This window comes from Podarcis erhardii (genome assembly GCF_964252035.2).
Source record: "Podarcis erhardii genome assembly, chromosome: 4".
In the NCBI taxonomy this organism is placed as follows: Eukaryota; Metazoa; Chordata; class Lepidosauria; order Squamata; family Lacertidae; genus Podarcis; species Podarcis erhardii.
This window is the reverse complement of record NC_138508.1, coordinates 59,235,228-59,249,099: the sequence shown is the minus strand read 5'-3', so window position 1 is coordinate 59,249,099 and position 13,872 is coordinate 59,235,228. Positions and strand designations below refer to the sequence as shown.

At 45.2% G+C, this 13,872-nt stretch overlaps 1 protein-coding gene across 1 annotated transcript in view; it reads right to left on the bottom strand.

Annotated features, from left to right (window-relative positions):
• The window catches only part of MAOB (monoamine oxidase B), a 37,071-nt gene extending 31,642 nt beyond the window's left edge, over positions 1 to 5,429 (bottom strand). Inside the window, exon 1 of the mRNA XM_081858589.1 lies at positions 5,162 to 5,429. Coding sequence (XP_081714715.1) covers positions 5,162 to 5,414 — 253 coding nt within the window. The 5' untranslated portion in view covers positions 5,415 to 5,429. The remainder of the gene's footprint in view (positions 1 to 5,161) is intronic.
• Between the last annotated feature and the right edge of the window lie 8,443 nt (positions 5,430 to 13,872).

Below are 13,872 nucleotides of genomic sequence, written 5' to 3'. Positions count from 1 at the left end.
GGGAGGATCATGAATTAGAGAAGTGTTCTCCTGTGAACAGAGTTGGTGCTATTTGAACACACCCACCCACCACTGAGTACACAAATGAGTTTCACAGCTCACATCAGCCTTCCTCAAGCTGATGCCCTCCAGATATTACTTGGACTGCAGCTCACAACATTCCGGCCTCTTGGCTGAGGCTGATGGGAGTTGGAAGCCAGCAATAACTGGAAAGTTGCCTCTTACTATCAGGCTGCAGCCAGAGCCATGAACTGAACTCTACTTTTGAAAGAAGGCTAAACCTGGAAGTGGGCAGGGAACCATGGCTTCTCTCCACACATTTAAGTACAGGTCCTTTGTAGGTCCTTCAAACATGTTTCCTGGCTACCTTGCAGTCACCTAACAGCACCAACTGATAACACTGTGAGGATGTTTTGGCAGAACACAAAGCCACTTTCAACATTGTGCAAGGTTCTATTTCCTGTATTGAGTACGTTTAAGGTTACCTGAAGCTTTGAGTTTAAAACCCAAAATCAGTCTTAAATTTAGGTGGTTTGAATAATGACAGAGTTGCCCAGCATGCTTCTGGTGACTGAAGCTTATTAAGTCCATTCTTTGAGAGAAAAATGTCAGCATTAGAGTCAGATACATCTACTTTCCAAAATATATATTATACTACAAAAGGGATTTAGGAAAGTTAAATGCTAAGTTCCTCTTCCCACACCGAATGATAAAGGACATCTGATGATATTCATGCCTGGGAATCTGTATGTCCTGAGCCAAAGGGACAATTTGCTTAGAAAATGTTTTTTTCTCACATTATTTTTGGAATACCCAAAGTCAAAACATTAGGTCCCTTATACTGGGAAGTAAATATGTACCTAATTTTGAGAAGTTGGAGATGGCGTTTGTAAGTGGTCCATGTTTCACAAGCATACAGTAAGGCTGGTAGTACAATAGCTTTGTAAACAAGCATTTTGGTTTCCTGCGAATGTCCCGGTCCTCACTCTGCACTTCAATCGGGAGAAAGCTGCACTCTCAGAGCTCAGGTGGTGCTGGATTTTGGCATCAATGTTGACCCTTGTGGAAAGATAACTGCCTAGGTAGGAGAAGTGATCAACATTTTCCAACATTACACCATTGAGTTGGACTTGTGGCGCTGCAGAGGGGTTATTTTGTACTTGTTGGTGCAGCACTTTTGTTTTTTGGATGTTGAGCGACAGACCAAGCTTTTCGTAAGCTTCTGCGATGATATTTAGGATGGTTGGGATATCTCTTGGGAAGACAGGCGAACTAATATCAGTGTACTGGATGAAGCAAAGATCACCAGTGTTGAAGCAATGATTCTTCAACATCAACTTTGTTGGACTGTTCATGTTGTGCAGATGCCTGGTTATCATCTTCCAAAGCAACTACTCTACTCCAAACTTAAAAATGGAAAGCATAATGCTGGTGGTCAACAAAAGAGGTTTAAAGACTCTCTCAAGGCAAATCTAAAAAAATGTAGTATAAACACCGTCAACTGGGAAACACTGGCCTGCAAGCGCTCCAACTGGAGAACAGCCTTTACCAAAGGTGTCATGGGTTTTGAAGACCCTCAAACACAAGGGAGAAATGTGCTAAGAGGAAGGCACGCTTGGCAAATCCACACCGTGATCAACTCCTGCCCGATAACCAATGTCCCCACTGTGGAAGGATGTGTGGATCCAGAATTGGCCTCCACAGTCACCTACGGACTCATTGTTAAAGCTTTGTTTATGGAAGACAATCTTACTCTGCTACGAGAGATCGCCAGAGAAGAAGAATGTACCTAATCTATGAGGAAAAACACACACTTTTCAATCTCCTTCACAACAGTCCAGCAGTAACTCTTCACCCAGAATGATGTGAATGATTACCATCTACTGAAAGCTTGCTGGACTTTTTCTTTTTGCCTCGGTTCAATGAGTAAACATCCTTCCCTTAAAGGCATATCAGGATATGAGCACTTGGCTAGCTTGTTCTTGCTGTCTGAATGCATGGCAGCTGGTTCAACAACCACAAATACAATTTAAGTTGAAGCAAGATTGTGGTGCAGTCGCCCAACTAAACCTTTTCAACAGCTCATGCATCCATGTTTCCTCTATTCCTCATCCCTTCCCATAGCTCAGTCAGTAGAGCATGAGACTCTTAATCTCAGGGTCATGAGCAAAAGATTTATGCATTGCAGGGGGCTGGTCTAAATGGCCATTCTATGAAAACAGTGAGAGAGAAAAATACATTTTACACTTTAATACACTTTAATCAAACCTAAAAGTTTTAAGCCTCCAATGTACATTTAACTCTTTAAAGCCATTCCCATCTCCTCTGAACCTCCTGCCCGCTACTGCCTCAGGTAGGTCTTCAGAACATAAAGGCTGCATACACCAGCAGGCATTAAAAGCAAATTATTTTCCCCCCCCCCTCAAAAAAATAATCCTGGGAACAGTAGTTTGTTAAGGGTGCTGGGAATTGTTGCTCTGTGGGGGGTAAATTACATTTCTGAGGATTCATTGGGGGTAAGCATGTATTTTTAATGTGCTTTGAATTAATGGTGTGCAATGCAGCCAAAGTCTACTAGAGTGGGGTAGGAGGAATTAAAGTGGGACAAGGGTTGAAGTTTTATAATGTAATATTTTTAGAATGTGTGAATATCTGATGGTTTGATTGTTGATTGTTGTTAGCCGCCCTGAGCCCGGCTTCGGCTGGGGAGGGCGGGATATAAATAAAATTTATTATTATTATTATTATTATTGAAGTGTCTGACATGCACCTGATACTACTAAGCAGAGCTGTTGACTGAACTGAAAAGTGCATACTATACTTCATCATTCACCTTCAAAAATGATCCTTTTGTTCTCTTAGCATCTGCTGGAACATTATAGGAGCATGTAAATCTGAAATTGCAAATCTTAACTTCAAAGACTTTTTTGTCGGATGTTGCTCATTAACCCTCACGACCCATATCAAACCTCTAGCCTCCTTCAGTCAATATAATAAAAGGATTTGTGCTTTCAGAAAAGTGTTAGGTGTTATAGGTGGTAACCTGTTGCTTTGATAGTCAAGATTTCTGCCAAAAGTGAAATACAGAAGATTTGAAAGAGCGGTAATGGTAGACAAAGTTTCTGAGGCAATTTTGCCACAGAAGTGCCAACCCTTTATTTAAAAGTTCTGACTTAGTGACTGCTGATATTAGAGGCAGAAAGAGAAGCCAACTCTTTGCCTATGTACGTAGACAGCATTTAGCTCAAATTGGCAATAAAATATCTGGAGAAAGAAAGGCCACTTCTAGTTTTCCAGACTAGACTTTTGAAGACAGAAATCGCTAAGCCCAACAAAAAATACAAAGCTATAAATTTGCCCTTATGGTTGCATATATGGTAGCCATTTTTATGACAAATGGCCTATGTCTTTTACCAGCTGCATGGCAGAAATTTGAAAGGCCTTCCTCTCCACCACTGCATATCTCACCTGGGGAAAATTGCACCTGTTGAGATTTGACCTGTCATGGACCTGTTAGAGCCACAGAAACTGTCATAAAATGAGTTTAGAGAACAGTAAATGCATGACGTTAGGTAAGCAGGTTCCTTGGAGTTTTATGGCACATCATCATGCAGACTACAAAGTAACAACCCCTAATCTGAAATTATAATATAAGCCTAACACAGAGACAAATCAGGAAACTGTCACAATTTCCAGCAGGTAAGTTAGTAGTGTATAAAACAGATCCAAAAGCAAAAGCTCTCAGAATATTGGAGGGGGGGGGAACCTAACTAATTTTTTGCTTATAAAAAAGCAGACATCCTCTACTGTAACAGATGGAGATAAGATTAGAAATGTAATAAGATCGTGACACTACCAGTGCAGTACTATGCATGTCTACTTAGACGTGAGCACCACTGAGTTTGATGGGCCCTACTTCCAGGTGGAACCCTTAGCTGGGAATAAATTCAATTTAACTTAGTGGGATTAACTTCTGAGTAGGCATGTAGATGATTGCACTGTGACTGACCTAGAAAAAGACCTTGCTTCACTTCAGATTGCTGCCCCACCCTAATCTACAGTTTTTAGGCAGGAACATCTCAGCCCCCCAAAAAAATATTCTGTAAAGGTAAGAGCAGACAGCAATCCATTTTCCCCCCTACCCCTTAACAGTGTATAAGTTTTAAGCCTCATTCCCTCCTTAAATGCCTTAAAGGCATCTCTCCATCCTTTCCCTTCAATAAGCCTTTTCTTCCTCACTCTAGTGCTTCCCTTTAAGAGAAGAGGAAAACAGAATTATGGAAGTACCATGGAGGCACTTTTCTCACTGCTCCTTCTGCTTGCCTCTTTTGATCTCATCATCACCATCTCCTGTTACTACTGATGCTACTGCGGGTACAAAGAGTGGCAATTTATTTGGGTCATGTTACTAGTGGTGGCAACCAGAATGGATCCAATAGCTCCAGCGGAACTAATAAATAAAGGCACAACAGGGATCTGCCTCAAAACGTCTCCCGTCTGGCCAGATCTCCACTCTAACCATGCAATTCATTATCATCTTTAATTAATTAATTAAAGGCTCCCAAAGGAGCCCAGGGCAAGCATTCCAAGGCGCTTATTGGGTGCTTCCGCAACAGGGTCTGGGGCAAGACAGTTTGCCTTCCTTGCCAATGATCCCTTTGGATCTAAGATGACACGCATCTGGGTACCACAAAACAAAACACGAAATTATGGGCACGGCCTTGGGAGTGCTTCTGCCCAAAATAAGGTGCCACCGGCATTAAGCGAGGCTAGGATATCCCCAGCCTGCAGACATCCTTGTTGAGGGAGCCAGACAGATCGTCCCTGGTGAGAAAGAGCAGTCGGGGGACGGGGGGGGGGGAGACTCCTAGGAGCAGCCGGCGCCCCTCGTTTGATATGGAACAGGCTGCCCGGGCGGCTGCTGCGCAAGAGCGCGTTATCCAACCATTCGGAGAAAAGAGCAAAGTCGTCTGCGTTCTGGCGGGGACGGGGCACCCGGCAGCTTCGCCAGTCTCTGCGAGGGATATTAGTGTTTCCCAGCCAGTTTAACCCAGTATAACCCAGCGGCTGGATTGGGGACAGCCCTGGCACTACCCGAGCGAGGCGCACGCCCCTTCTCCCTCCGGCGCGGAGATGCTTTCGCGCTCGCCCCGCCACTGACCTGAGATGCCTGCCCCGATCACGACCACATCGCACTTCTGGCTGCTCATGGTGGCCGCCTTCTCTCTGCCCGTCGGCTGGCTGGCTGGCTGTTCTCTCTGGCGGCCGCCGAGGCTCCTGGAACAATTGCCAGCCGGCGGCAGCAGCAGGAGCAACAGCGCGAGCTCGGCGCCGCCCCTTCGTTCGGCCTGGAGCGGAGCCCCGCCCCCTGCTGTCCTCCTGCCAAGGCGGCTGATGGAGCAGAGGCTCTCCATGGAGCTCACCCTTGGTCGACTCTCTCAGGCCGAGAAAGAGGCAACAGCTTCTTGCCCCTGAGCAAGAGCCAGGGCCATTAAACAGGTGCCACCTTTATTGGCAGTGGGGACAGGTAGCCCCTGGGCCTGTGGCCAAGGAGGTCATGTAGGCAGGGGCAATAAGGTCATATGTGTGGGACCAAGAGGCAACTGTTTAATGACACAAGAGCAGGGACAAGTAGTTCTGGTTTTCTTCCCAGCGTTCTCTCCCTTGCAAAGGTGTGAACAGGAAAACACAGGAGCTGTGTAAGCGCCTAGCACCTATCTCAACTGAAAAGTGTCTCACCTTGGTTTTGGAGGGGTCCCTGCTGTCACACTTTCTAGTGCGGGTTGATGTCACAATAACCACACTCAGAAATAAGTCCCACTAAATTCCATGGGGATGGCACTCATAGACGACTACAGCCTGAATGTGTTAGTTAGTTGTTGTTTTTAATGTTTATTTGCTTTTCTGTTTTATCATATCATCAATACATAATAGGTTACTGTCAAACACTTGGTAGTAAGAAGGAGAAAAGGAAAAAGAAAGGAGAATAACATATATATATATATATATATATATATATATATATATATACTATATATATATATATATAGTAACATAACTTATTCCTCCAATTTAATGTGTTAGTTTTAAAGGTATCACACACAGCTGTTAACAAGCCAAACCCAGATTACCAAATAAGCAGAGTAGGCACCGGCCTATGAGCCCCATTCCTTTTAGGGGCCCCACAACAATGGATCAAAATAAATACTGTTTCTTTTGTGTAGTAAAATTGGTTTATTAAAATTGTTGGTTGGTAAAATAAAAAAATGTATTAGGAGATAATTTGTGAGGGCTCCCCAGAGATTTTACTGCCTAGGGGCCTCCACAGGGTTTAATCCTGACTTTCAGACCTTTGGAAAACTGTTATCACCCACCCACCCCAACTTATTTACTTCCATGGCTTATTCCACCAAGTGGGGAAGCGGGACATGCTGCCCCTGATCCATAAGCTTCCAAGGCACAATGGTCAAACCGAGTTCGCAGAGGGAAGATGCCAGTCCTGCTCAGGTACAGTCATACCTCGGGTTACAAACGCTTCAGGTTGTGCATTTTTGGGTTGCGCACCTCACCGAACCCGAAAGTACCAGAACGGCTTACTTCCGGGTTTTGGCACTCACTCATGAACAGAAACGCTAAATCGCGCTTTGCACATGCGCAGAAGCACGAATCGTGACATGCGCGTGTGCAGATGCGGCGCTGTGGGTTGCGAACACTGTGGGCTTTGAACGTGCCTCCCACATGGATCATGTTCGCAACCCGAGCGTCCACTGTCTTTTTAAAACATCATGGAAATAGCATGTGGAAGGACTAGGATGGTCACATTCCCCAAAAGTCATTCCCTTCAGGTTCTATGCACAACCTCCCCACTTTAAGGGAAAGATCCAAAGGGGGGGGGGTCTTCATATGTTCAGCTGAATGCACTTAGAATCCTCACTGTGACCATGAATTGTGACTATGTGTACTATATAGTTTGGAAGAGTGTCTGAATAAGACTTTGATCAGGTAGTGATCTGGCTAGGAAAGTGACCTTACTTCAGTGCCATCAGAAGCCAGTGATATTTGCATCTGGTTAGACTCAGGGGGAAAAGAACAAAGCACCCTTCTCCTCCCTTTCCCAGTCATTCCACCTGCATGAAATGATCCTGCTCAAACAAGACTGTTTTTCAACTAGAAATCACTTCCAGATCTGTAGGGTATTAACAGGCTGCAGACCAGCATTGCTATCAGGCTGGCTTGGGTGCTTAGCAACAATCTAATCCACAGCATCCATCCCCAGGGCTGTGGCTCACACTACATTGTCAAGATACAGATGCTCTTTTGCCAGACCCACCCATGTCTGCTGCCTGGCAGAAGAGGGAGTCGCTACTCCTGTCAACCCAAGCAGGAGCATGTTGAACAGGACCCAAGCGAAACAATGGGGCAGGTAGCAGGACAGGGCACTCTGCAGATGGCCGATCAGTGCCACATGCTCATTATTATGAGGAGAGGAGATGAGATTCTAGATCATGCTTGAGAATATCTTTATGGGGTGTCCATATCTTATAAGATTTGCTAGAGTCAAGCAGACCACATTATGAGCACTGTGCTGCTTGCTCAGGTCCTCTTGGAGAAGAAAGAGAGAGCAGGGAGAAGCTTCCTTAGAACAGCTCAGGGAGTATTTGCTCATCTAGCCCAGTAATAATAATAATAATAATAATAATAATAATAATAATAATAATAATAATAATTTATTATTTATACCCCGCCCATCTGGCCGGGCTTCCCCAGCCACTCTGGGCAGCTTCCAACAAAATATTAAAATACAGTAATGCATCAAACATTAAAAGCTTCCCTAAACAGGGCTGCCTTTAGATGTCTTCTAAAAGTGTGGTAGTTGTTGTTCTCTTTGACATCTGGGGGGAGGGTGTTCCATAAGGTGGGTGCCACTACCGAGAAGGCCCTCTGCCTGGTTCTCTGTAACTACTACTGTGACAAGACAATTTTGAGGAAGATATGAATGCAGGAACTGCCTTAAATCAAATCAGACCATTGGCCCATAAGAAGTTGCTTTATACCAAGTCAGACAATGGTCCATCTAGTTCAGAATAGTCTACCCAAAGGGATCATCCATACTTCCAGTTGTCTGCTAGTCTCATGCTTTCTAGGCATGGGTCCAAGCGGTTTTGCGTTTGCCTCGCACCTTTCTCCTGGAAAACATGCTCTTCACCACTAAATTGGAACAAATGGAAATCTGCAGGAAACCCAAGTGCCATTTGGTCCAATTCAATGGCAAACTGCAGCTTTTCCCGAGGGGAAGCAGCAGGGCAAACAGAGGTGTGGACAAGCCCCGACTTCTGGTGCTCCAGGATTTCAGACAAGAGTCTTTCCTAGGCCTACCCAGAGATGCCTTTTGGATGCAAAGCATGTTCTCTGTCTTTGAGATACAGTCCACTCTGATCACCTGGTACCCAGTCCCTTTTTAACTGGAGATGCCAGAGATTGAAACTGTTTAGATTCACCCCTTTAAAAATTGACTGCAGTCTAAGCAGCTGTTTTAAGAGCAGTGGTTTATGCTCCTCAGCCTACTAAAATGGCTATTTAATAGTGCACTCCAACTTCCCTTTCCCCCCTTAGCAAGTACACGGATCCAAGTGCCACACAATCCTATTAACTTCAGACATTGGTAAGCCATGCTCAGACAGGTGACTGTGCTGAACAATTTGCTGCTCTTCAGCCAATTCCTTCAATTATGCTTTCCCTATGTGACATTCTGTATTTCCTAAACATTCAGAACCACAAACTACTCTGTTTAATCCAAGGCATTGATAGACAAGATTAAGAGTTGAAGAGTTAAGGTTACTCAGCTAATTCTCAGTGAGAGTTCTCACATTCTACTTCTCCTTTTCCTCACTACTCCCCACAGATGTTCTCACATATTTTAAGAGCTACTTTTTCTTCTAAATGCTTTAAGTAAGTAGTATCCGTATATTGTATGAAAAGTTTTATCCTCACTTATATACACTGGGCTGGAATAATGTGCTGAAGAACAGTGAATTAATTAATTAATTAACACTGCCCTGGAATCTTGAGCAGTTCAGAAATTTGTATTTATAAATAAAGTAATTAAGTGAATCGCCTTGCTCCATTGCATGAAAGCAATCAGATCCATTCCCCCTGCAAAGCTTCCACTGATGGATGACTCTATAGCTTCTTCTGACTGAGCTTCGATACCTAGCTGTTGTCAGGATCCAGAGCAGGGATAACCAGTGGCATTCAGTTCTCAAGATGGTAAACCAAGGTCTGAAAATTTTTATATGCATTAAAGTAGTCATAAAGTTTCAGACAGGTTTGTTATTGGTCAGAACAATTTCTGTTTAATCAACACTTCGTTAACATTGGTTTAATATTATTATAACCCACTGTGGATTTTATGACTCAATAAACAAAACTGTGTGTCTGCACAGCCTGCAGCAGCCTTTTTTTCTCAACCTGGCATGCTCTAGAAAATTTAAGTTCCAATTCCCATCAGCCAAGTCAGGGCAGATGTGCTGGTTGGAGCTGATGGAAGCTGTAGTTCAAATCTTCTGGAGGGCACCAGACTAGGGATGGCTAGCCTATAGTTTCCCATGTATGGTAGTACCTCGGGTTACATACGCTTCAGGTTACAGACTCCGCTAACCCAGAAATATTACCTCAGGTTAAGAACTTTGCTTCAGGATGAGAACTGAAATCGTGTGGTGGCAGCGCGGCAGCAGCAGGAGGCCCCATTAGCTAAAGTGGTGCTTCAGGTTATATTCGATTTACATGGTCAGTAAGGCTCAGGAGTTGACATGTCACACTGTGGTTATATGAGAGGAAAACATGGCTGCTCCCATCTGTAAAATTATTTTTCTTTTATATTGTCGATGACATCTACTTGTCGTTGTGAACCTAGCTTGCCTGACATAGGGATGGAGGAAAATTCCATTCCATTTCTGAACTGAGCTAATGCACAATTCCTTGTTGGAACCCGATTATTCTGTAAATTTCACTCCAAATTTGGTGATGCAGTTCTATGCTCTAAGCTCACTCCAGCTCCTTAATAACGGGGAAGTGCATACTTTAGAGGGATAAACATAAAAAACGGCATATTTTGGGGGGGGAAATGTGTACAATTTAAATGCAATTGTTGCTACAGTCTCTTTTCTGGAAAAAGAATAGCAGAAAATGGGATGGATCAGACATATGATTACTTCTGTAAAGCTGACACATGCTGGAAATAGGCTGATCCATCTGTCCCCAGTCTGGCATGATTATGATGCTTCCTAAGATTGAAAGGAAGACAGGGGGTGCATCATCCATCTACTGTCGAATAGCTGCTCGTGTTGATTTTGGCACAGGCGACAGGGCTGCCATTCGCTATTAATCTTTCTGAGCAACTACTGCATGTTAAATAGTGTAGCATTATCTTTAAAAAGAATGACTGGCTATCTAGACATTTGTGTACAATTTGGCTGTATCCATTATGCTAAATGAGCCTACATAGAGCAGTTGCCAGAATAATTCACAGAGATCATAGCAAGCCAGATTTTCCATGCCATAAAATTCTGTTTCTAAGTCATTTGCTATGGGTGGGGAGAGCAGGGGTGATGTTTGGGCAATCCCAGATAGCTAAGCAGTCCCCTGAACAATGGGGGCATGGAGAGGCTTCTGGGAGAAAGAAGAGGTGGAGGCTTTCCTTCTGTGAGTGTCCTCAGATCTCCAGATCTTGGGATCTAAGTCTCTGGCCCAGTCCACCCATAATGCTAAGCCAATCCACAGCTCAAAACGAATGAGCAAGCATGCAGGCTCCTGGAAAGTAGAACGTGGCTGTTTTGCTCCTCTTCTAGTCCTGCTGCAACTGCACTAAGCCACAGAACAAACCTTGGTTACAGCTCAGTGTTTCTCTGGAGCAAAACAAACCATGTACCTGGGTTTGGCTGTAATGCTGAGCTGGACCATAATGTAGCAGCAGAGAAACCAGGGCAGGAGCATAGCGACTGCAATCTCTGCTCCAGGAACTTGCACATTTCTTGTTCACACCGAAGTAAAAGGGTATCTTTTGAGTAATTTTACAGGTCAAGAGACCTCTATATCTTTTGAGTACGTTTCTTCCTTTATGAACTTTCTCCTTTTTTATGTCTCTGAAGGGCTTCCCTACACCACTCCAATGCATTATATATTTTGCTCAGAAGTATGCCTTTAGGGTTATTTCAGCTGCAAACCAAGATGGAGAAAATGTCATTTGGAATATTGCCTGGTGATTTCAAATACCCCGAGCTCATTATAACAGTAATTACTTCTTGTCTTCTAAAATGTCAAGAACTAATTGGCCACTAGAAGTAATATTCTGTAAGTAAATAAAGGTAACTGTGTAGCTTCCAGACTATGGCCGGGAAGGTGGGCTGAATTTGAACATTTCATATTTTGCAGGAACTAGTAAATGTTCCTTAAAAAGAAACACAGAGAGTGAAGCCCAACCAGAGGAATGGCAAATGTTTTCTTTTAACCGTGGTTACACAGTGCCTGGATTCATTCAATGTCACCAAACTATTCTGAGTCAGGCTACAATTTATGTTAAATGTATTTTGGCATTTCTCACTGGAAGGACAGATCCTGAAGCTGAGGCTCCAATACTTTGGCCACCTCATGAGAAGAGAAGACTCCCTGGAAAAGACCCTGATGTTGGGAAAGATGGAGGGCACAAGGAGAAGGGGACGGCAGAGGACGAGATGGTTGGACAGTGTTCTCAAAGCTACCAGCATGAGTTTGACCAAACTGCGGGAGGCAGTGGAAGACAGAAGTGCCTGGCGTGCTCTGGTCCATGGGGTCACGAAGAGTCGGACACGACTTAACGACTAAACAACAACATTTTGGCATTTGTTTATTATGTGGTGGTTGATTTTTAAAGCAGCCACCTAAGGTCCTGGTCTGGAATAGTCATGCAGTATGGGTTCTTAGTCCTTCCCCTAAACGGTGATGATTGTGAAAATCACACACCACACCCTGAAGCTATTTGGCCCATGAGAGATACTGCTATTAGAAGCCATAGCAGATTTCCTCTGGGACAAAGAGGAGCTTTAGAGTAGATTTTTAGCAGGACACCAGCATTGGGATAGTGGTGGTGTCAGGGGTTCAGGAGCAGAGACACAGGAGAGGGAGCAAATGGAGAGCGAGGGGGAGGAATCCGAGGGGGGTGTAGGCAGTGACAGTGGTCAGAGGGATTCCACGAGTCTCTCCAGCGAATCGGAAGATTCACAGAAGGGAGCGCCGATGGCCAGGGCGAGGGGGGTGCCAAGGGGGAAACCCCAGAAGGAAGGGGCCAGTGGGGACTCCCTGAGCAGCAGTTGGAAATCAGGACCAGCTTCCCCACCAGAACGCAGTAGGGGGGAGGAGTCCCAGGAATCGGGACCAGTGTTCTCACCACCAGCGAGAGGAGATGAGTCAGGATTGACCACGCCCACATCGGAGAGCGGGGAAACGGTCAGGAGGAAGGTTACCGGCTGGGCGCGCGCGCCAAGTACAAATGTACAGGCGAGCGGCACAGCAGGTAGCCCGGATAGGGAGCCAGGTCCTAAAGCCCGCTGGAAGGAAGGGCAAGACTCAGGGGGGTCAGCGTCAGAAGAGTCCAGGAAGGAGGAAACCCCAGGGGGCAGAAGGACCCAGAGGAGGAAAGAACAGTGCAGGAGATGGAGCAGGGCTAGGATCTTAAACTGGTGCGGAAGGGGTAGTGATTCAGAGGGGACTTCGCCGATCTAAAGTCAAGACGTAGGGCTGCACGCTCTGGGGTTTGAAATGGAAACTAAACTTCAATAAAGACTTTTGTACATTACATCAACCGGGCGTTGGTCCTCTGTGAGCTGGGACCTAGAGGCAGCTCTGACAGGTGGTAACTGAATTCCCATCACCTGCACTGTGGTTTAGCCCAGATCAGGACTACTCCAGGGTGTGTGCGCATGTGTGTTTAAAGCACACCCATATACATATTCACACATTTACAATAACTCATATTGGATCTTAGGGCTATGCATTAACCATTGCTTTTCATTGCCAGGGCTATGCACATTCATTATTTGAGACACCATTTTGGTGTATCTTATTCAGAAGCTGTATCCTAACAGATCAATCCATAGTGTCCCCATGTGTAGAATTTCATTTGGGGCCCTTGTATTATTATTATTATTATTATTATTATTATTACACATCCAGGATGGTTTGTGCTCATGGTGGTATTGAGGTAGTTATATGTGACCCAGGGCTGGGGCGGGAGAGTGCTAGAGCTCTGTCTGGTCAAGTTGCATGGAATCGATTTCAATCCATTACCCCCGAGGATGTGGACAGGCTGCTTGGACGCGTGAAACCAACCACCTGTCTCCTGGATCCTTGCCCATCCTGGCTAATAAAAGCAAGCCGGGAAGGGCTGGGCGATGGGCTCTGCGGGGTGGTGAATGCTTCCCTCTGTGAGGGAGCATTCCCAGATCCGCTGAAAGAGGCGGTCATCAAACCGCTTCTTAAAAAACCATCTTTAGACCCGGCCAGTATGGCCAACTATCGCCCAGTCTCAAATCTTCCATTCTTGGGCAAGGTGATTGAGCGCGTGGTTGCTGAACAACTCCAGGCACGCCTGGAGGATGCGGACCATTTGGATCCCTTCCAATCGGGATTCAGGCCTCATCATGGGACTGAAACTGCCTTGGTCGCGCTGGTTGATGATCTCCGGCGAGCTAGGGACAAAGGTGAGAGCTGTTTCCTAGTTCTGCTGGATCTCTCAGCGGCCTTTGATACAATCGACCATAACATCCTTCTGGACCGTCTAGAGGGGCTGGGAGCTGGGGGCACTGTTATACAGTGGTTTCGCTCCTTCCTCCTGGGCCG